The sequence below is a fragment of the Sapajus apella genome, unplaced genomic scaffold, assembly GCF_009761245.1.
Source record: "Sapajus apella isolate SASKATOON/1434 unplaced genomic scaffold, GSC_monkey_1.0 scaffold3, whole genome shotgun sequence".
NCBI lineage: Eukaryota > Metazoa > Chordata > Mammalia > Primates > Cebidae > Sapajus > Sapajus apella.
Genome location: NW_022436943.1, coordinates 62,713,887 through 62,738,011, shown reverse-complemented (window position 1 = coordinate 62,738,011; position 24,125 = coordinate 62,713,887). Strand labels below are relative to the sequence as shown.

General features: G+C 49.9%; 1 protein-coding gene across 4 annotated transcripts in view; it reads left to right on the top strand.

Moving 5' to 3' along the window:
• Positions 1-24,125, top strand: part of TRAPPC9 (trafficking protein particle complex 9) — a 701,893-nt gene that overhangs the window by 516,791 nt on the left and 160,977 nt on the right. For all 4 annotated transcript variants that reach the window (XM_032246659.1, XM_032246663.1, XM_032246652.1 and 1 more), the window contains one exon: positions 16,955-17,108. In XM_032246659.1, coding sequence (XP_032102550.1) covers positions 16,955-17,108 — 154 coding nt within the window. The remainder of the gene's footprint in view (positions 1-16,954; positions 17,109-24,125) is intronic.

Sequence of the window (24,125 nt, the reverse complement as noted above, 5' to 3'; positions counted from 1 at the left end):
CTCCGCCTCCTGGGTTCAGGCAATTCTCCTGCCTCAGCCTCCTGAGTCGCTGGGATTACAGGCACACGCCACCATGCCCAGCTAATTTTTTGTATTTTTAGTAGAGACGGGGTTTCACCATGTTGACCAGGATGGTCTCGATCTCTTGACCTCGTGATCCACCCGCCTCGGCCTCCCACAGTGCTGGGATTACAGGCTTGAGCCACCGCGCCCGGCTATAGCGGCTGTTTTAAAGACTTTGTCCTGTGGCTCCAGCATTTGGGTGATCGTGGGACTGGCAGCCATTTGTTCTTCTGAATCGATCCCATTTTTCTGTTCTATGTCAGCTTCCCATTGCATCTTGGACTTTGTGGGTGTTGTTTTTTTTGCACACTGTGGGTTCTCTTGGGAGCCTCTGGAGAATAGTGATGATTTGTCTTGGCAGGTCCTCAGTCCGTTTAGGTTCAGACCTTAAGTTCTGCTTGGCCCTATTGGGATGGGAGTTCACACCTCAGCTCTTGAAGCTCACCTTCCCAAGCCTCTGCTGCATTGGTCTGGGTCTCTCCACTGTGACTTGGTAAATTTTTCTCAACCAGCCCTGGATTATAGTATTTGCTGATTTTTGTAATGCAAATATTTCCCTTCTCTGGCTGTAGCACACCACTGGGTCTGTCCCCCTGGTGTGCCTCTTCGGGAGTCAGTCCAAGACACGTGTATGGTTCAAATCTCATTTCACAGCTTTCCCATGTTGCTGAGGTCTATCCTGTGCATAACTCAGAGGTAAATCTGAAATGTGTGTGTTTTCAGGAGTCAAACCCCAGTTCTGTTTTCCAAGGGTTTCCTTTTTTTTTTTTTTTAAGACAGTCTTGCTTTGTCACCCAGGCTGGAGTGCAATGGTGTGATCTCAGCTCACTGCAACCTCTGCCTCCCAGGTTCAAGTGATCCTCCCACCTCAGCCTCAGGAGTAGCTGGGATCATAGGCATGCACTACCACGCCCAGCTAATTTTTGTATTTTTAGTAAAGATGGGGTTTCGCCATGTTACACAGGCTGATCTTGAACTCCTGGCCTCAAGCAATCCACCCGCCTCAGCCTCCCAAAGTGCTGGAATTACAGGTGTCTGCCATCGCACCCGGCCTCCATGGCTTTGTACTGTTGAGTTGGGTCTGTCTTGCTCCAGGATTAATCCGAGATTTCTGCAGGTTTCTATGCAGAATTAAAGGGTCCACTTCTCTAGCCCTCTCTCCTCTTAGATTCCCCTACCTCCACATGCAACTTTGCATCCTACAAAAACTCTACCCCTTTTCCTGGGCAAAAAGATGATGTTTCAACAGAGTTTCAGCCTCCAGTGCTGCCGCCTGATGCTCTGTAATAGGGCATTTTTTCCCACACCATGGAGAAAAGGTCAGAGGAAAAGTGGGAGATGCTTCCACCCCGTGGACCCCTCTGCTAATGAAAGTCATTCAGGTGATCTAAGGCAGTTTCCAGTAACTCATTCAGCAAACATTTGATGAGCCTTGAGTTCTAGGTCTGTAAAAGGTGAGTAAGACCTAATTCCCTCCATCTGTAGGATCCATGGTCCAGTAGTGAAGGAGGCGGACAGAATACACATCCAAAGAAACCAGTGTCATCACGAATGGCTGATGATGGTTGAAAATGTGAGCCCAGGCTGATAGGCACAGTGAGGGCTTGGTTCCCGGGGGTGGGAGTGGGGAGGAGCCGAGGTGGCTTATCAACAGAGTGTTTGGAGCTTATCCCTGAAGAACCAGTCGGTTCCTAGGCCAAGAGTTGAAGGCACGGCCTCCTGGTGGCTGGAATGGGATTGTGCCAGGACCTGGCAGCGTGATGCTGTGTTGATGGTTTACAAGCAGGATGCAGTTCTGTGGTCCAGGGGCACAGGTGAGAACCAGAGGTGCATGGGCCCAGGGAGTTGGGGGCTTCCAATGCCTTCCTAAGGAGGTTCTGGCATTTTCTGTGACCTCTGTTTTCTTCGGCTCCATGTGGCCGGGTCAGGTGCAGGGCTCCTGTTGTCCATGGGAGGCAGTGATGCCAGGTACCATCGCTCCCCAGTAGGTGTGTGCTCTGTGCCCAGACCTTGGCCTGTGGCTTCTTCAGCCTCACTGTGACACTCTCAGGTTGCCATTATTATCGTTTACCTTCACAGCAAGAAAACGCTTCAAGAGGCTGACTGATTCGTCCAGGCTGCCACTGATACAGAGGCAGAGCTTGGATGAAAGTCCGGGCTTCTGTGATCCTATACCCTGGAGGTCACCCTGAGCTCTGGGGGCTGGGACAAGAAGGCCTGTGGGGCCCTGGCCATCCCCTCCCCGTGATTGGCCTGGACCTTTTTGATTGTTTGCAAGGCACATTTGAGGATTTCCATTTCCTGTTTGCATTCACCCATTTAATCTAGGGAAAATGAGATTTCACTTAGAATTGATGAAATATGTAATTAGATATAATAGCATTTTTAAACTAATGGGTACTGATTCAATATGATTGAGGCATTTTGTTAACAAAATGGGGACATTTCACTGCCTTGAAACCAGGCAGCTCTCTACTGAGTAGTTCTCTCCAAGAGGCTTTTGGATGCCTCTTAGTTCCACTAGCCTTTCCTTCAGCACCTGCTATGTCTGAGGCATTGAGTCAGGTGCTGGAAAGGTGAACACAGACAGACCTTCTGTCTCTGCTCTTCCGAGCACTCTGCACATGTGCAAAGCTGGCCTCCTCAGGGAAACCACTAGAAGCCCAGGAAGAGAAGGAGGCGGCAGATGAGGAGTTTCGCCAGGTGGAGGAGGGGCTGAGAGGAGGTTAGCCGGGTGGAGGAGGGGCTGAAACTTGGGAGTGTTGAGTGAAACGTGAGTGTGAGGGGGACACCAATGTGAGCAGTGCCGGCCACAGAGGCAGGGAGACGTTGTCAGAGGCCCGTGCAGCTCCCATGTGCTAAGGCGAGGTGCCGGAAGAAACCCCTGGCGTGGCATTTTACATGTCTCCTGAACCCTCATGGCTTGTTGTCATGGGGCCACACTGAGGCAGGCAGGCATCCTGTGGAAGGAAGAAAAATCCTAACACGGAAAGATTTGTTGAAAAATATTGATGCAACGTGGTCATCTTTTATCAGTTCAGCTCCACTTAAGGGGAGGTGATTATGTTTATTTCCACGGAGGCTGGATGACCCAGGCTTGGTGTCCTTCAGTAGATTTTCATTCACCTCTGGAACGGTCGGCATCCCAGGACCCTCATGCTGTGTTTTAGCTTGGTTACCGGTCTGGCCCATCTGCAGCTATCCCATAAAGGCTGTTGTTGTAGGGTTTGACTGTGCTGGTTCTGTGGTTTCTGATATTCTGATGAGCCTGATGAGGGAGGCTGCCACGGTGTTACTGAAATCCAGGTGCCAAAAACATTCCTGTGAATTTCTCTTGCTTGTTTTGTGACGTATCAGGAAAAAAGTGGCCAGAGAGTTTCCACATTCTTTTTCTCTCTATCCTCAGCAATCTGGGCCTGAGCTTCGTGTCCCAGCTCTGTCTGGTGTCCGCAGGGTGAATTTGGACCCATCCTTCCCTTCTCACCTGCCTCGGTGTGAGGAAGTCAGGAAGATGCACTTTTCTTTGGGAACCTGAGATCTGGGTCCTGGGCTTTAGCCTCTGGGGAGTGTCTCGCCTGGAACGGGGAGTGAAGCCATGCCTCACCTGCTCTCCTGTGGAGGCTGCCTTCGATCTCACTGCCAGCCAGGCCTCTCCAGAGGCCCCAGGGAATGATACGTTGTGTGTGTCCACGTAGACCTGACTCCTGGCCGTCGCTTCATTGCCAGAGCTTTGGTTTTCTCATCTGCTTTGTGAAGATAAAGCCCATTTCAAGGATTAACCTTGGAAGGAAATGAAAATAAATGAGTTCACATATATGATTGCTTCAAACAGTGCATATTCTCACCAGCTATAGTTTATGTTCTTTACTTTCTTCTGTTGTTTCTTTTCTATGCTACCTTGCTTGATTTCTTGTCGTTTGAACAATAGCCTTTGATGTTTATTTCCGTGTGGGCTTCCCTACTCATCTGTTTAACCATCCATGAAAGCAGGGAGGGGCAGGTATGCTCACTCCTAGATGCGGCGGGGGCGGGTGAGGTGTGCAGGCTCCTGGATCTGGCACCTGGGGGGAAGGGGGTGTGGGGACAGGCATGCATGCTCCTGGATGTGGGGGCGGGGAGCTGAGGTGTGCACACTCCCAGATGTGGCACCAGATGTTGCAGTGGGGGGGCAGGTGTGTGTGCTTCTGGATGCACCAGATGGGGGTAGTGGGGGAGGAGCAGGTGTGTGCAGTCCCAGATGTGGCAATGGAGGGCATGTGTGCGCCCGAACGCAGCTCATAGCCCTTTCTCATCTGACCCCTGCTTACCTCTCAGCTGTGTTCCTCCCCAGGTCCCTCTGTCCACTCAGATGATCGTCCAGGGTCCCTGGCTGGCCTGCACACGCTGGTACACCTGGCTCTTGGCAAGTCGCGCTCCCTGCCTCTGGGGAGGTCCTTCTCCACCGCAGCGCTCTACCTGCCAGCTCCCCTACTGCATGTCTTCAACACTTCTTTCCAGCTCGTCCTGAAGCCTCTCAGACAGGATCGCTTTGCTCCTTTCTATATGCCTATAACATGCTAAAGTTTCTGTATCATAGCACTTACCGTGGCTTACACAAACTAGGTCTGGCACTCTGTTAGCCGTGTCTCTCATGGGCTTCTAAAGCTCCTGGACAGATAAGGGCTTGTTTCGGATTCATTTTATGTCCCTGTGCACTGAGCTTAGGGCCTGCAAGATGACAGCTGTTCTCTGCATACTGCCAAGCCCACCCCAGGGTGGTTTGTCCCAAGTTTCTGCCCTAAGATCTGGCCCTGGGCAGCATCCCTGTTGGTGCCATGATGCTATGACTGCCTGCCCTCACACATTAGCTGGAGGAGTTGCATGGTGTGGTGGGACTGCAGGGCCTCAGGAGACAACAGCTGAGTGGTTCCATCAGCCTGTGTTTCACAGGACTGGCCGGTGCCCTCTAGCTGCTGTGCAAGATCCAAATGACAGGAGTGTGATGGGGGCCGCCAGGGTCCTGCCTGCTTGGCAGGGTGGCCTCTCAGTTGTGGTACCTGCACCTTCAGAGACTGTCAGGGCAGGTGTGGAATGTGGCCACATCTGCAGCAGGTGTGATGGGAACAGAAACAGGCACTGTGAGCACCACACTGCCATTCCTGACCTCTCTCCTCGAGTTCAGCCAGGTGCTCCGGAAGAACCTAAGAGGAACGGAGGAGCTGAGGTTCTGTCAGTGCACCAGCTTTTCATTTAAGGAAATGTGGAACAGCCACAGAGCTGCCTCTGCAGGTGCCGCTGGGCCCGAACCGAGCTCCTGCGCCCAGGCAGTTGCTGCAGAAGCAGGTTTTTCCAGCCTACTGTGAGCTGAGCGTGCCCCTTTGGAAAAGCAAGGAAACCCTCTGGTTCTCAGTCATCCGAGGCAGAGAAACTTCAAAACAGTTGATTTTCATAATATTCCATGGTGTATATGTGCCACATTTTCCCTATCCAGTTTATCATCGATGGGCATTTGGGTTGGTTCCAGGTCTTTGCTATTGTAAACAGTGCTGCAATGAACATTCATGTGCACGTGTCCTTATAGTAGAACGATTTGTAATCCTTTGGATATATACCCGGTAATGGGATTGCTGGGTCAAATGGAATTTCTATTTCTAGGTCCTTGAGGAATCGCCACACTGTCTTCCACAATGGTTGAACTAATTTACACTCCCACCAACAGTGCAAAAGTGTTCCTATTTCTCCACATCCTCTCCAGCATCTGTTGTCTCCAGATTTTTTAATGATCGCCATTCTAACTAGGGTGAGATGGTATCTCAATGTAGTTTTGATTTGCATTTCTCTGATGACCAGTGATGATGAGCATTTTTTCATATGTTTGTTGGCCTCATCAGCAATCTTGCATGTTCTTCACATGTATCCCAAAACCTAAAATGCAATAAAATAAATAAATGGGAAAAAAATAAAAACCAGTTGATTTTCGATTACAATTCAGAAAGGAGGAGGGAGTGAGCCCTGCTGGAGTCCTGGCATGTGCCCTGCCTGGGCCACTTAGGTCACTCACTGGCTCCTGGCTGCGACTGTAGGCAGCAGTTCCCTCCTTTACTGACCAAGAGGGAGACTCAGGGATGGATAGGGTGACTTGCCCAAGGGCACAGCAGATTAGAAGTAGGCCCAGCCAGAAACCAGGTCTTTCAGACTTGAAATGAATAGCAGAAAAATGGTAAAGAATCTTTGGGTTTTTTTGTTTTGTTTGAGTCAGAGTTTCACTCTATCGACCAGGCTGGAGTGCAGTGGCGTGATCTTGTCTCACTGCAACCTCTGCCTCCTGAATGGAGGTTATCCCCCTGCCTCAGCCTCCAGAGTAGCTGGGATTACAGGCACGCACCACCACACCTGGCTTGTTTTTGTATTTTTAGTAGAGACCGGGTTTCACCATGTCAGCCAGGCTGGTCTCGAACCCCTGACCTCAAGTGATCTGCTCAGCTTAGCCTCTCAAAGTGCTAGGATTATAGGCATGAGCCACCTCATCCCAGTGGTAAAGAACCTAATAGATATTTTAATCTTAATACAAGTATCTTCAGAATTTTCCATGAGGAGCATTGGAGAAAAACCAAAAACCCACCCTTAGAGCAAATCTGGAGGAGTGTTGGAACGATTCTCAGCACTTTGTGGAAGGGTCCGTGCAGTGCCATGCTGCGCCTGGAGTCTTGGCGGGTCACGAAGGGTCAAAGGTTGGAGCATGGTGAGCATGCTGCCTTGGGCCCGCAGGCCCCCGCTTCCCTGCATGTGGGATCCTCAGCACCTGCTCTGGGCCACACGCTGGTAGCATGAGGGCACGAAATTGAAGAAAACAGCTCTGACACAGCTGAGGCGCGGATGCAGTGGAGACAGATACCCTGATATTAGCCTGAGTGAAGTGTTTTCCAAGAACACAGGTGGACGGGTGAATATAATGCCCAGAGCTCATATTTATCTTGCGTTTTATACCTTCACAAAGTGTCTTCACGAAAGCTATCTTGTTTGATCTTTATCATGATAACTTCCTTTAATAGCCATACTTTTTAATAACTTTATTGAGATTTGATTGACACACCAGGCAGGTTATCCATTGAAAGTGTACTGCCCAATGATTTTTGTTTATTCACAGAGTTGTGCATCCCTCACCGCATGTTCTCACTCATAGGTGGGTATTGAACAATGAGAACACATGGACACAGGGAGGGGGGCACTACACACTGGGGTCAGTTGGGGGGAAATAGGGGAGGGAGAGTGGGGGGTGGGGAGATGGGAAGAGATAGCAAGGGAAGAAATGCCAGATGTAGGTGATGGGGAGGAAGGCAGCAAATCACACTGCCACGTGTGTACCTATGCAACGATTTTGCATGTTCTTCACATGTACCCCAAAACCTAAAATGCAATAAAATAAATAAATGGGAAGAAAAAAAAACATTTCAGTTGTCCCCAAAAGTATTATAATAGTTATAATTTTTTGAGCACCAATTATGTGACAAGTGGTTCAAATCAATTCTCCCAAATTCTGACTACCACTGCGATATAGGAGATCCACATTGGATATAAAAAACCAAGGCCTGGGGACACTCAAGTGACTTGCCTCTGGTCACAAAGTGAATAGGTGAGAAGAGGGTTGCACTCCAGTCTGTGCTGCTGCAAGCCCTTGCTGTTTCCTCTGCCCAGAGCCCCGTCCCAAACGCAGTCCTGCAGCCAGACACTAGCTGGGGTGGCAGAGCCACAGGGAGTCAGAGCAGGGGTGGGCGCCTGAGCTCCGCTGCGGACTCCCAGGCCTGCTCTCGCAAGCTGTGCCACAGAGGCTGTGAGGAATGAGGTCCCCGGCACCGGCTCCTCTCTGCTTTCCCTGGACCTGTGGCTGTTTGGACCAGCAGGCCAGGCAGCCCTGTTAAGATGGAAAAGCTACTTCCCCTGGAAACCTCTGCAGAAGGAAATCAATTAAAAATGACCCGTGGTGCGGGAGCCCAAGTCTTACATTGCATTCTGCCTTTTGGAGAGGGAGGGCAGCTGGCAGCCAGTGGCATTAGGTGAATCTCATTTTCTAGAGCACTGTTTTCTGCGCTGAAGAAAACAATACTTCAAGGTCCTAAAACAAATGGTCAGCCGAAGAAGTGCAAGCCAAGGGGCTGCGCTTTCCCTCAGTGCTGGCTGGTTTGGAGGGCACTTCCAATCTGAGAACAGCACTGCTCTAGGAAGGTGGTGTCTGGCTGAGTCCTAAAGGGTGAGGGGAGCTGGCTCCATGTTGGGAGGGCCCCTTGCTCTGGCCGTCTTGCTTATGCTCTGGTGACTGGCAGGTAATTTCCACTCTTATGAAATCAGTGCACCCCTCTGTGACCTGAGTGAGGGTAGTGATACAGGATCTCTGTAAGCATAAAAAGAGATGCTGTGTATTTGGGGCTTTCCCAGTGCAGGGTGGGGGCTCTTTGCAGGTTCCCTTCCCTGGGAGACCAGCCAGGCTGACGGATTGAGGAAGCAGAGTGCTCAGAGCACACCACCCCTCTTTGGAGAAGCTACCCTTGGCCTCCTCTGAACTCACAGAATCCAAACTAAAGAAATGATGGGCCTCACACAACCTCCAGTTTACAGTGAGGAGCTCAAGATTCGGAAAAACGAGCTGCCTCTGAATCATAGACTTACGGATCGAAGGAGTGCAAGGATCTGTCTTGAACTTGCGTCTCCTCAGGTTTCTCCCGTCGAGTGTTTTTCTAGCCCTGCCTGGAGCAGAGACCGGACCGCAGACTGCCTGGTCCCAGGCCACAGCTTGTTTATTTGCCACACAGATGCCTGGCGGAGCTCTCAGCCCCCTCACCGCACAGGCCACATCTGGTTGTGGGAGCCCTGGGCTGCTTGTGAACAACGAGCAGTATTATCTCCAAGCACCTGTCAGTGTGTGTGCCCGAATTCAAATGATGGCAGCAGCTCTCTGGACCCTTCCAGTCCATGCTTACAATGGATTCCTGGCTCCTGCAAGCCTGGTTTGGAATTCTCCGTCTCCTATTTGCCATCTCTGGCGCTGGGCAAGTGACCTTACTTTCTGTAATGAGTGGACTGCTCCCTCCCAGGGCTGCTGCAAGGATGGAGGTGGTGGCCACAGAGCCTGTTGCTTGGCAGCGGACGGGCCCACAGTGGGCCCAGGGGATGGGGGCACCATGGTTTCAGTGTTGGTGCAGTCCCCCATGGTGCAGTGTTTGGATCACCTAGAGATTCGACTTTCAGAATACAGCTTGTCGAAAAAAACAAGCAAGCCCATTCAAAAATGGGCGAAGGATATGAACAGACACTTTACAAAAGAAGACATGCATGAGACCAACAAACATATGAAAAAATGCTCATCATCACTGGTCATCAGAGAAATGCAAATCAAAACTACATTGAGATACCATCTCACACCAGTTAGAATGGCGATCATTAAAAAATCTGGAGACAACAGATGCTGGAGAGGATGCGGAGAAATAGGAACACTTTTGCACTGTTGGTGGGGTGTAAATTAGTTCAACCATTGTGGAAGACAGTGTGGTGATTCCTCGAGGATCTAGAAATAGAAATTCCATTTGACCCAGCAATCCCATTACTGGGTATATATCCAAAGCATTACAAATCATTCTACTGTAAGGACACGTGCACACGAATGTTCATTGCATCACTGTTTACAATAGCAGAGACCTGAAACCAACCCAAATGCCTATCGATGATAGACTGGACAGGGAAAATGTGACATGTATACTCCATGAAATACTATGCAGCCATAAAAAACGACGAGTTTGTGTCCTTTGTAGAGATATGGATGAACCTGGAAACCATCATTCTCAGCAAACTGACAAAAGAGCAGAAAATCAAACACCGCATGTTCTCACTCAGGCGGGTGTTGAACAATGAGAACACATGGACACAGGAAGGGGAGTATCACACACTGGGGTCTGTCGGGGGAAATAGGGGAGGGACAGTGGGGGTGGGGAGTTGGGGAGAGATAGCATGGGGAGAAATGCCAGATATAGGTGATGGGGAGGAAGGCAGCAAATCACACTGCCATGTGTGTACCTATGCAACAATCTGGCCTGTTCTTCACATGTACCCCCAAACCTAAAATGCAGTTAAAAAAAAAGAATACAGCTTGTCTTTCCCCTTCACTTAAAAATAATAATAAGGAAGGATCTCTCTTTTCTACCATAATTGATCTAGGAGGCTAAAGGAGAAAACAGTCCTTTCCTTGGGCGTGATGTAGATGTCACTGTTCATGCCATTTCCTTTTCTGCTCAACATCCCTTCTCATTTGGGGTGGAAGAGTCCAGAAGATGGCTGCCTCCCCCCCCACTTGTACTTCCTAACGAAACAGAACGTAGGCTGGCATTCTGCGCAGGCAGCAGATTCCCATACGAGGTACCACACACGTTTAGAAAACTAGTCTTATAACTAACAATTATCTCTCAATGAAAGTTCAATTTAATTAGATGTGGATAGTCCTCTGAAATCCGACTCCTTGATTTGTATTTGAATGTCTTCATTATGACTTCCCTGGTGAGGTTATCAGCTGTTCAAAGACTGAATCATATGATATGGTATTTTAAAAACCACCACTTTCTTATACTCTTCAAAAATCACAGCACCTTTTTTTAGTGCCAACTCTTGACTATTATTGTCACATTTGGCCATAAAATTAAACATGAAAATTGGCGTTCAGTAATAGTATTAATTTTATTTAACTCTGCCTTCAGAGATGAACAGAATCAAGTGGTGGTGGAGAGCGTCTGCCTGGGAGGCCGTGGGGTGCCGCGTTCCGAGGCGTGGGTGGAGGACCAGGCCTTCCCTGCACCTGGTATTTGAAATGCAGCCCCTCCACGGCCTTACATTTTTACTTTGCAACCCCAGGTTGTCTCCTTAGCTCCTCAGCACCTTCGTCTCTTCATCTGTAACACGGGATTCAGAATCACAACAGCAGCCGCTATTTACGGAGTGCTATTTATATACCAGATACTTCGCTGACCATTTGGATCCACCATCTATCTTCCTTACACAAAATCTTACAAAATGGGGTTTCTCAGTCTCAATCAGACTTAAAAAACTAAACCACACCATTTTGCACATTGTGAGGAACTTTAAAATTGTGAGCAAATGTGACTCTCCCAGGAGGAAAATGTCCTGAGGGGTTTACGTAGTCGGACAAGCCTCCCGGAAGAGCCGGAGTTTGACTGTGTGTTTTATAGGTCTGTTCAAAAGTAATTGTACTGACCTAAATATAAGCTCGACAGAAGTCCTGCCTTGATTTGTGTGGGCCTGGTCCTTTCCTCCTTCTGGGATTCAAGTCTATTCCCTTTAGTGAATCTCTAGAGAGCATTCCCACACACCAGCCCTGTCCTCACAGGACGACCAGTGACCCTGCTAGAACGCATCTCATTTTCCAAAAGGAAGTTTGGGTGTAGAGAAGTTACGTCTCATGTGGAAGAGACGCGAGTGTCTCAGGCAGCCCTTCCCTCACAGAGCTCCCAGCCCAGGACCAAGGATTGCTCTCTGCGTCAGCAGACAGCTGTGGCAAGGACTGGCCTCTTGTCCCCTCTGCCTATTCAGGGAAGGTGTCTCTGTCCTGATGTTCCCTGAAAAAGCCCTCCTGTTCTGCAGGGAGTGCTGAACTGGGAGCCCAGACCCAGATTCTTATCTTGGTCAGACACGAACAGTGGGTAATATGCCTTGTCCTCATCACGAAGCCCTTACTTCATTAACAACCGAAACGAGACTGGGCGCGGTGGCTCAGGCCTGTAATCCCAGCACTTTGGGAGGCTGAGGTGGGAGGATCACTTGAAGTCAGGAGTTTGAGATCAGCCTGGGCAACACGGTGTCTCTACTAAAAATACAAAAAGTAGCTGGGTGTGGTGGCGGGAGGCTGTAATCCCAGCTACTTGGGAGGCTGAGGCATGAGAATCGCTTGAACCCAGTAGGTGGAGGTTGCAGTGAGCCAAGATCGTGCCACTGCACTCCAGCCTGGGTGACAGAGTGAGACTCTGTCTCCAAAAAAAAAAAAGAAAAAAACAATCACAGCAGAGCCCACTCTAGCAAAATAACATCACTCAAAGAGCTGTTACTGTGCTGTGCAGACTCCTGGGCAAGGCCTGGCACTGACACTCTCCGGGAGCCCCCACACCCGCCCCCAAAGGCCAGTCCCACCAACACCCACTGCAGAAGAGGCAGGCGCCTTCGCCATCAGTTCTGCACAGATTTCCTCACTCACCTTTTCCACACGGTTTCCAAAGATAATGATTTCCCACTGCTTTGCTGTGACTTGCCAGAGCATCAGCCATGTTCCAAATCACTTTTTGGACACTTTCTGATGGGGAATTGCATGAATATTCTCTGATACGTGTTACTCACCCCAACATAAGACCTCACCTGTGTGTTGAAGCTTAAACCCAGGACTAGGAGGGACGTGCCGCCACGTGCAAGTCACACCTTCAGGTGGGCAGGCTTCTGAGGCTGCAGGGGGGCAAGTGGTGAGGAGGGTGGCATGCATGTGACAGCAAGGCATCACTGCACTGATGTTGGTATGGAAAGTGGCTTGCTCATCGAGAAAGTCGTTATGGAGCTGTCAAGGCACTCAGCTGGTCATGAAGTGTGGGCTGGCGATGGGAGACCCTGTTGCTGGCGCTGAGTAAGAACATGCAAATCCTCCTAGCTGTTAGGCACAGGCCGTGCTGACTGCATTCCACAGAGACGATCAGGGAAGCACCAGGCCTCACCCCAAAGTCACCTCCAAGCCTAGCTGGCCATCCAGCCCAGGTGTGGGGCTCCGAAGCCTGATGCCATCTTCTGCTGTGCTGCTACCCCAGTGCCCACCGTGATGGACAGGCCACTGCCAGTCACACCTCCATGCCTTCTGCACTTCCCCTCTGGAAGGCGACTGCAATAGGTGGTCTCAGCTTCATGCCCCTCGGTGGCCCTGGGTCTCTTCCTTACCTTTCAACACCCAGTGTCCCTGCCTGCCAGTCGTCTACCCATGAGCCTCTCAGCCAAGTGCCACCACCTGCGTGCCCTCTGGCACTCCCTATGGGGTAGACATCCCGTCTGCATCTCTCCAGCCACCCACCGTCATCAGGTGCCCTGCTCTCCACAGGAGTGACCAGCCTCAAACCCGATGGCCTTGGCCCTCGTTCAAAGTCCTGGTGGTGCTGCCATTGAATTTAGAGCAAGGCCACCTACCAGGGCAGCCGGCCAGGGGTTCTTGCCTTCCAGGTGTGAGGACTCCTCCATGGGAAAGCCTCTTGCAGTTTGCGGGTTAACAGTGACCGGGCTGCCATTACTTCCTGTTGCGAGGAGTCAGGAGGAGAGGGCTCAGGTTTAGGGGCTGTGCCTGGGAGCACGTGGATAGAAGGGTGCAGGTATTAGGCAGAGCTCCCCTGTGGTTTGGGGGAATCATCCTTGGCTCTTGGAATTCTGGCAGTAGGACTTGCGGCTGGGTGTCCTTAGGTGAGTCACTCAGTTTCTTGGTACCCCAGTCTTATGACCGTAGGAAGAGGAGCGTCACCTTTGGGATTTTGGGCCCATCCCAGGGCTGCAGAGGAGAGGGTGATTGTAAATGTGGGAAGTGGCTGGCCATGAACACCGGCGGCAGGCCTGTTGTGGGCAGGCTTGGCAGTTGCGGGGTCTCTGTCCCATGCCACTCTGCAAACGGCATGAACAAGAAATGGCCTCTCTTTAGGTGTCCTGTCTAAGCAAAGCAGAGCCAAGTAAAGGTCAAGACAAAACAGAGAGGACAGAGTCTGCGACACAGGCTCTGAGCGAGGCTTGCTAGCTCCATGGTGTTGGGCCAGATGGCTTGGGTTCCCAGGGCTGCAGCCCGTCATCTGTAACACGGAGCAGATCACGGCCTTCCCTGGGCTGGCTATAGGTTAAAAACATGAACATACACACAGAACACCCAGGAACGGGCTTGACACACAGCAAGTGCTCTTTACGTTTTGTGTTCTTCCCTTTTCTGTTTTATGGGGAGCATCGGCTACAGTTTTGTTAAGGTTGGAGGGGGTAATACAGTATAATGATTACTCACCCAGAAATTGGTTGAAAGGTACCCCCAGATGATCACACAAACATAGTTCCAGTGGCTGCAGCATCCAGTGTGTGCTCTGACTCAGGGAGCTGCCTGCTAGCTGTTTCTCCCTTCTGTGATCAACAGGAAGAGAACCTGGTGCTGGGAACTGTTGTCAAAGCCAACTGAAAGGTGAAAGTTATTAGTTCCTTTTGGATTCTCAAGCAGTGAACTTAAGTTGGCCTTTTTAGTGAAAATTAGGAAATATTCTGACCTTTTGTTTGAAGAGAGCACTAATTTGCTTTAATCTGCCTTTGAGGTGGGGAAATAAGAGGAGCTTTTTGCCGGGTGGAAAATGAGAAGCTCTCGCTGCACAAGTAGGTTAGTCACAAGGGAAGAACGAGACATGGTTAATAAGCTTCTGAAAAAATGTTCAACCTCAGGGGTAATTCAGACCTGCACATTAAAACATCAGCGAGGTAGCATTTTGCCTGTTACTAGCAAAGATTAAAAACCAATCATCACCAGTATTGGCAGTGATGCAGAGAGAGACAGGCCTGCCCACGCTGCCCGGGGATGAGCTTCTGGAAGACTCGGCATCTGGACCTGAAACATCTCACACCCTCCTATCAGTAGCTCCCCTTCTAGAAACAGGTCTGAGAGTCAGTCATAAGTGCAGGCAGAAACATTCAGCACAAAGATGTTTGTCAGGCCTTTTTCTGCGGTAGTCATTTTTTCAAACATGGAAAAGAGCTGAGAGTCCAAAAAATAAGAGAGTGGTTCTGTAGGCTGTGATACAACCATATGAGAGAATATTTTACAGACTAATTTTTAACGACGGAAAAATGTTCATAGTGTGTTAAGAGAATCAAACAAGACTTCAAACTGTGTGGGTGTGTTTCTTTGTATATATAATGCATCATGATTTATACATATATATGTAGTGATTTTAAACTATGTTAAATACAAATAGCCTTTATAGGGAAAAGACTATACAGATGTTAACATTAGAGTGTAATATTTGAACGCTTTTCTTTTGTATGCTTTTTCTCTGTCTTCCAACCCTTTAACAATAAGCTATCTACTTAGCCAGAAAAGAATATAGTAAAAGGGGTTTTTAAAAATCATGTTTCGCAACAAAAGCAGTGTCCGCTGCTTATGGGGAGCGTCTCCAGCCCTTCTGTGGCTCAGCCCCACGGTCGTGCCTCAGGCCAAATGCCACAGATTGATTGACACTGCAGTAGTTCTTTCCCAAGCCGTCTTGGAGATGGAGACGTCTTCTTTGGACTTAATCTTGCCTTTATATCCCTTAACAGCAGGTCCTCTATTTCCTGCTTGTTCAAGGGAGAAGCCACAGAGGCCAATTACAGCATGGTTTTGCTCAGCATTTTGGCTGCAGCGCAGTCTATGTGATAATATAAAGTGCTGTTTTGTTTGTTTGTTTTTCTGGAACAGAGTCTCACTCTACCACCTAGGCTAGAATGCAGTGGCACAACCTCGGCTCACTGTAACCTCCGCCGCCAGGGCTCAGGCGATTCTCCTGACTCAGCCTCCTGAGTAGCTGGGACTACAGGCGTGCACCACCATGCCTGGCTTATTTTTGTGTTTTTGGTACAGATGGGGTTTCACCACTTGGCCAGGCTGGTCTTGAACTCCTAATCTCAAGTGATCTGCTTGCCTTGGCCTCCCAAAGTGCTGGGATTACAGGTGTGAGCTATAGCACCCAGCCTAAGACGCCTACTCTTATCCATTGACTGATGAACCATCAGTCATTGTATTAGTTTGTTTTCATGCTGCTGATAAAGACATACCTGAGACTGGGCAATTTACAAAAGAAAGAGGTTTAATCGGACTTACAGTTCCACGTGGCTGGGGGAGCCTCACAGTCATGGCTGAAGGTGAGGAGAGGAGGAGCAGGTCCCGTCTTACATGGATGGCAGCAGCAGAGAGAATGAGGAAGATGAAAAGTGGAAATCCCTGATAAAACCACAGATCTCCTGAGACTTATTCACTACCATGAGAACAGTATAGGGGAAGCCACGTCCGTGATTCAATGTCTCCCACCAGGTCCCTCCCACAACACATGGGAATTATGGGAGGACAGTTCAAGATGAGATTTGGATGGGGGCACAGTGACACACCATATCATTCCACTCCCGGGCCCTCCCAAGTCTCATATCTTCACATTTCAAAACAAATCATGCCTTTCCAACAGTCTCCCAAAGTCTTAACGCATTTCAGTATTAACTCAGAAGTCCGCAGTCCAAAGTCTCATTTGAGACAAGGCAAGTCCCTTCCGCCTATGAACCTATAAATTCAAAAGCAGGCCAGTCATTTCCTAGATACAGTGGGGGGTAGACATTAGGTAAATACAACCGTTCCAAATGGGAACTTGTGGGGGGGGTGTGGGAGGGGTACCCCCACCCGGCTGGAGAAGGAAAGGCGGGTGGGAGACAGCAGGCCACACTCAGAGGATAAACTGGGAGTTCCCAGTGGGCTGATGGGTCCTCAGGGTTAAATAATTGTCAGCGTTGTCCATGACTGTCTGCCAGGAGTTTAAATTGCCATCCAGCTCATTCTCTGTGGCACACTGGTTCTTGTCTGCCTTGCTGTGTTAGGGAATTGAAACACAGGTCTTCCCAGAGGTTTGAAGCAATGACTGTGCCTTCAGCTCCAAACTGTGTGTTGAACCAGCTCTGAAGTCAGGGCCACCTTGGGAGTCTATTATTTCATTTTCTTAGAATGAATCCGTTATGAATTACTAACGATAATGATTCATTATAGTGTCTCATGCTGGCATGTGCTGATTCTCCAACGGCCAGCAGAAATTGCCCTCCTGATGAATTCTTTGCTGTGTTTTCCCCTTTCTCGTAGGATGGCTATTCAAGTGGACAAGTTCAACTTTGAGAGTTTCCCGGAGTCCCCTGGGGAGAAGGGGCAATTCGCAAATCCCAAGCAGCTGGAGGAAGAGCGGCGGGAAGCCCGAGGCCTGGAGATCCACAGCAAGCTGGGCATCCACTGGAGAATCATATCCTTTTCCTGGGGCCACCTGGGCCTGGGGGCACCTTCGCCCAGGGTTCCAACCTCTAAGAGAGACCCATGAGTGTCTTAGCTATTGAATTTTCACCACAGATAGCTCAGAAATGCTGTGGCAAGAGAGGTGGACCAAAGGCCTGGCATTTCCTTAACCCCTTAATGCGTTAAAGGCCCCACTCAACGCAGTATTGATTGGGGTTGAGGAAAGGTCCTTTTGGAGCCAGTGGTGCTCATTCCTTTGGATCACATGCTTCTTGCCAGTGTTGATATTCATGTTAGTGACAGGTTCTAATGGCCACCTATCAGCGCCGGGCTCGGGGGGTTCACAGACTGACAGCTGAAAACACGAGTGCAATTGTCTGAGAAACTGAAATCGGATTGTACAGCTTACCGAGGCATGAAGATGCCATTTTGAAAAGTTGGAGAGAGTTTTCAGCAGGATTGTGCTACGGCACCAGATAGCCTTCTCTGAAGTTCAGATCCGCACCTGCCTCCTCGCAGACGCTCTGCTGGCTGGCCGAGTGCTCTGGAGAAGCCCAGGGTCCCTCACTTGCTAGTTCAGCAATCTCTGGAGAGCAGCTACTCTTGAGCCAGGTGTTTTGCAAGGCATTTAAGAGGCTGAGATGCAAAGACAAGGTCTCAATGCAGTTGTTTGTCTGGTAGGAAATGGATGTGTCCTCTGGGAATTAAACACTGTCAGGGAGCCAGGACAGAGTCCCCTGCCGAGTGCTGCAGGTTCAGAAGCCACTGGGGGCATTCAAGGAAGGCTTCCTAGAGGGGGTGATATTTGAGTGGCTGCTAGGAGTGGATAGAAGTTTATCAAAGGAACAGATTTAGGAAATAGCCCCAAAATACTGAGGCGTGAGAGCCCGTCTCCAGGAAGAGGCAGCTCTGATGGGAATTCTGTCAGTGATCTCAGTCATGCACACATTCTGCAGATACAGGGGTGCTCGCATTGCTCCGTCGTGCGGTCTGGGGTCCTTCCAGGTGGCCTCCCAGACTCCAAAAGTGTTCTCACTCTACACACAGCTTAGGTTCCAGAACCTGAGGCCAGTTCATTTGATCAAGCTAAAGGGACTTTGGGCCTGGTAGACCCACTGTCTCCAAGGAGTTTGTGACGAAATAAGCACTTTGCATGTAGACAGGAAGTTTTTGAACCAGTCATGAAAAATAGAGTGTGTGGGGACTCAGATTGAGCAGGGACAGTCGGTTGTGAAGTGACAGGCATTCATCTCTGTTGCAGAGAGAAGTAAAAAGGTGGGGATGGTGGGAGTTGTCTTTCCTTTGCATTCCCCACAGAGCTCAGCATAAAGTCAGGGTCCAGCCAGTTCTTCCTGACTAACGAGCCGAATGCTGTAGCAAGGAAGCAAGTCAGGCTGATTCCCGCTGCATCAGGCATGCACTCGTCATCCCATTGATCTCCTCCGCATCTCCCTGACCAGCGCTGTGGCTCCCATGGAGGAAACTGAGTCCCAGCCAGTGAGGGGTGGAGCCAGGGACCAATGTAGGAAGATTTGCAGGTGAAGTGCTTACCCTACAAGTCTCAGACTTCAAAGGAGAAAGCTCCACAGACAACCCCTCCACTGTCTGGCTGGGAAGGGAGGGACCCTGGCCCTCATCTCCTGGCATTTGTGCTGCATCTTGGATCTTTCTGATAATCTTTCTATTTTTCTGTTGGGTCTTTCTGATAGTGACTGAGTCTTTCTGATAGGCTGAGGGTTGAAGCGGGTCCATGTGAGGCGGAAGACAGCTCTTATTTGGGGTCTCGGAGATTCAGCTTCTGGCCAGGAGCTCTGTGCAGAGCAAGGTGGTCCTGGATGGGTCAGATGCAGCCCCAGCTCCACACCAGCAGCACCAGTGGAGAAAGGGGCAGGAGGCTATTCTTTCTCCTGAATGATCTTACTCTAGGCTCAGATACAATCCAGAGCCCTTGGATGGTTGGGATTTTGACCTCTGCGTCCCTATGCTTCACAGAGATCGAGCCCTCCCCACCCATCACAGGGCCTTATTGTACTGGACACACAGGGGCACCCTGATCGTGTCAGAGCTGCCGCTTCCCAGCCGCCACCCTGGGCCGGTGCTGCCCTGGGCCATGTCGCCCTTGTCAGCAGCCTGGCTCCTGGGGCGGTTGCATTATCCGTCTTACAGGTAAAAACTGCAGCTCCACTTCACAAATGGCAAGCAGCGTAGCCAGCTTCTGCACCCGGAGCTCACCTGCCAGCCTGCAGTCCCTGCCCAGCACATGTTGCCTTCTCATGGGATGACAGTGGCCCACAGAACACTTGTGTCCTTAAAAACCAGTATCAAAGGAGTATGGAAAATGTCTTTGCATTTGACCTCTCCATTTTCTGTATATTTGCTTAATAATTCATGCAGCACACATATTTATTGATTGCCTACCATGTGCCAGACACATCTGCCCGTACATTTACTGATCAGAAGTTTATGAGAGCTTGATTGTTCCTATGGGCAAATTTAGTGAAGGGGAGTTAACATTAAGGACGTATTCTCTCTCTCTCTGTCTGTCTCTCTCTCAGTATCTCTCTCTCTATCCCCTGCCCCCACTCTCATCTGTTAATGACATCTGGCATCAGATGAATAGCCGACACTTTCCAGGGTCAGAATTTTGCTACTGTAAACCTGAATTCAAGCAGATGGAAAGACCAAAGATTGAATTGGCTAATAATTTCATTCTACATTTTAATAATGTTTTCTAAACATTTAGACTTTGTACAAACATTTGAGCTTCATTTGACACCCGTCCATAGTTGCAGCAATGGCCTGGGGTGGCACATGGGCTAGGGGGATGCATTTGAAAGGAAATCGGGATCCTGCACCCGGTAGGTGCATACCTGTCGACGCAGCGTCTACAATGACATGATGGGCAGCCTGGGGCTGCCGCGGGCCCCGGCCCTGCTCTTCTCCTCTTAATGGCAGGTCCTCTGCAGATCTGCTTGTTCTTGTGAGCTGAGCCCTGGAGATGCCCCCATCTAAGGGGAGGGGACAGACACAGAGATGGGCACTTGCAGTGCAGCATTGCTGGGCTGATGGGAGCTTCCATCACGTCAGGGCTGTCAGAAATGGATGGAGATCTCAGCCCGATCCTGGTCACATGGAGAGACAGAGAGGGCCCAGGGCCCAGCACGTGCTTTGCCGTCCTCAGCGTGGGACCCAGAAGGCAGAATATTAGCATGACCAGATTGAAGTCTTAGAAAGCCACCCCCACCAAGCCTGGGGCCACATGTCCCATGAAAGGCCAGGAAACCTGGTCGGACTCGGGTGGTTCCCGCCACACTCCCGCCAGTTCCTGCGTGGATGACCTCAGTCATGGCCGCCTTCTCTCTCTGCTTCTCTGTTCTCAGTGGGGAAAGCAAGGGCTCCTACTTCACAGGAGCTACACGGGGCAAGTCCCTGTTCCTGTGGCCCACTCAGGGGAAGCCCTCTCCCCTTGCCCCCCCCCATGCCCCCTCCCTGTCATGCATGCCCCAGGTTGGAGGGCTTCTGCTATCTTCCTGCATTTATCCTTATTCTATCCCAGGATCAAAGTTTTCACAAAGGACTCCTCATGCTGACAAATCTCTTAAGCCCTTTCTCCTACGTTTCCTAGGCTTTCTTGCCCACATCAGCCTGCTGGTTTTAAAAGAATCCTTCCTCCCAGCCCCCTGACCCAGGCCTCTCCTCCTTGATGAGGGCATGTTTGTTTGTAACGTCTGTGCCTTTTCCCTGGAGGGCGGGGGCATCTCTTCCTGGTTACAGGCAGCATCTAGCCCAGAGAGCCTAGCTGGTTTGCTATACAGCAGTGCTTTTTGGATAAAACCTACACTTCCTCTCAGCTCCTTGATGGCCTCTTAACCTTCTTCTTACCTTCCAGCTACCAGCATCAGACAGTTTTACTCAACTTGGGAAACCTTAGCATAGCCAGCTCTCTGTGAGCTGTGTTAATAGCAGACAATGGGCTTTACCACATGATCTAGAAATCTTCTTTGTTTGACTTTGGGGTAGGACTAATGATGCTACATCGCTGCGCACGGGAACCCGGGGTCAGAGGCTGGCCCTGCCACTCCCAGCACGCACAGGTGTGACCTGAGGGCCATGTCCTCATCTGTGCAGGCAGAATGACAAAACCTGCTGCAGACCATTGCTGTCAGGATGAGTTCTAAGAAGCATCAGGCGTTTTGATCACCTATGGGTGATCAGATGCATTTTCCTTACCCCAGACCTGCAAAGCAGGTGGTATCTACCCCTTTCAAAAAATGAGTAAATTTTGGAAGTTCAGTAACTCACCGGAGATTGTGCAACTAGACGGATAGTCAGTATCCCAAAATTTGTTATTTTCCTGTTGGCAATGTCAACTGAGGTCACGTCTGCAAGGTGCTGACATAGCTCCTGACCCTGGAAAGTGTCAGCAAATGTGGATTTCCCTTGCCTATTTCCTGCTGGAAGAGCTCATGCTGCTCTGTGACCTGACCTCGGGTGAGGCCCTCCTGACTCATCCTTTAGAATGGGCCTCACTATCTGCTCCTCGGAGCCTCCCCTGCCACCAGCCTCCCTTCTTTCTCACCCTGGCTGCCACACCCCCTTCCCTTGGGCTCCTGTAACACCCAGTACTTCATTCTTGTCAGTTACAGTCTTTAAGTAGTACAGAAAATTAGTTTTTTTTCTGCAGATTGTCTCCCTTGCCAGATTGTGTTGTCTTGAGGTCGGCAGAATCCTGTTCATCCAACAGCTGTTTGTTGGGGAGCTACCATGTGCCAGAGGTTGTACTGAACACCGGGCACACCGGGCGCTCAAAATCAGGCGTGGACCCTGCTCTGATAGTGTGTATTCTCTTTTGCTAGCCCAAGTCCTAAGTACAATCCCTACCACATGGGCATGAAAACTGTTTGTTTTTTGCTTTGGTTTTAAGACAGAGTTTCACTCTAGTTGCCCAGGCTGCAGGCCAATGGTGTGACCTTGGTTCACTGCAACCTCTGCCTCCCAGGTGCAAGCAGTTCTCCCACCTCAGCCTCCTGGGTAGCTGGGACTCCAGGCACCCGCCACCATGACTGGCTAATTTTTGTATTTTTAGTAGATGCGGGGTTTCACCATGTTGGCCAGGCTGTTCTCGAATTCCTGACCTTGGGTGATCTGCCCACCTCGACCTCCCCAAGTGCTGGGATTAATAGGTGTGAGCCACCGTTCCTAGCCTAAAACTGTTTGTTGAATGAATAGTTTCCATTTCAATGAAACAGAATGGCTACCAGCTCCGTCGTGCTGTGCCAAGTGCTGTGATGAACATGTGGAAAGGAGTCTGCAACTCACGAGATGACCCTGTATCACGGCGGAGGCAGCCTGCACAGACCGTCTATGTTGGAAGTGGGGGAGAGACACACCTTGGGCAAGCCCAGGTCAGCTCACCCTTTCCTTTTCCTTGTTTTTCTTGCAAATCACCTTTTGGAGAGCATTTCGAAGACTGGTGTGAGATTTGCTGACGTACCAGAATCCAGCTTTATGAACTGGAATAGGAAGAGTTGGGTTCACAGTTTGGCTGATCCCCATGAAGGCCAGTGACCTGGGCCATCTGGGCAATCTCTTCCCAGCAGGCTGATAAGCATCTGCCTCCCCTGTTCTGTCTGGAGAAGCATTTGTAACCAATTTGGCTGCTTTGAGAGCAAGGATGTGGACAGTGCGACTGTGGCCTCAGTGCAAGGTGCCTTGTGTCCTTCCTCGAAACCACAAGGCAGCTGCCTTCCCAGGCACAGGGGACTCAAGCACAGCTTGAGTCTCAGGCTGTTGGGTGTTGCACACAACAGTCACCCTCCACACAGTGAAGTGTCTTAGCAGTGGCAGTGGTATTTGTCAGCTTTCTTTGGGCTTCACAAGTAGAACAGTGTAAGGATTTTAGGCGCAGTGGCCCTGTTTGGGTGATCCCACCTGGAATACAGTCACACCTGGGCCTTGTTCTCCATTTTCAAGACTGCTTTCTTTCCAGTAAGCAGGAGTTGCCTTGAATGACCTCTCCCTCTTCAAGCACTTGACCTGGGCGGTGCGGGCCCACCCTTTATTCTCTCAAAGTAGCTTCTTGCCGATTCTCAGACATGCTTCCTAAGGGAGCTGTGTCTCCTCATCTCCTAAAAAAAATTAAATGTCTCTAAACAAGATTCTTTTAAAACTCAGCACACTATGTTTTTCTAATCGTCATGTTTGGAGAAATAGTTTTCTCTAAATGAATTTTACTATAAATGGCTCCTGCCATCAGTACAGCTGATTCCTTGATCATTTTAAGTAAAATGCAGGGTTGCATTTTGTATCTGCCTTGAGGGAATTTGACTTTTATAGCTGTTTGTAATAACGTGGTTCTGAGGCCTTTAATCTCCTGTGGCAGGGAAGCCCTGCCAGCCGCAGACTTCCTGCCTTGCCAGCCAGTGAGGCCGCCACATTGCCCTGGCTGTTTGGCCTTCGATGCGCTAGGGGGTAAGGTGGGAGAGGCACAGATTTGGTTGCTGCCTCCCCCAAATCCAAATGTGGTGGCCATGTACACCTTGAAATGACTTTGAAAGTAATCAGGGTTTGACACATAGGAAGCGCAAACTTCAGATATAATCAGGAGAGTGGGGAAGGGCCTTTCCAGCCTTCATAGCACCATTTCCCACCTTCAGGTATGTGCACGTGTGTGTGAACATGCACACGGATTGACGTGCATTGTGTTTGTGAGATTGGATACATGTTGGACATGTACATACTCTGTGTATTTTTAGTGTGATGATTACTGTGAGCATGTGTATCTTATGTAATAGAATCATGAAATTACAGAGCTTAAGTAACAGCTAAAACCCATATGGCGCTTACTAGATGCCAGGCACCATTCTGGGCAATTTATATAGATTTATTCCCTTAACTTTCACAACAACTCTCTGAAGCAGTTTTATGCACGTTGCACAGATGAAAAAAGTGAGTGAGGCCCAGCGAGGTCAACTCTCTTGCCGCAGGTCACCCAGCTCGTCTGTGGCAGAGCCGGGGGCATGGGCAG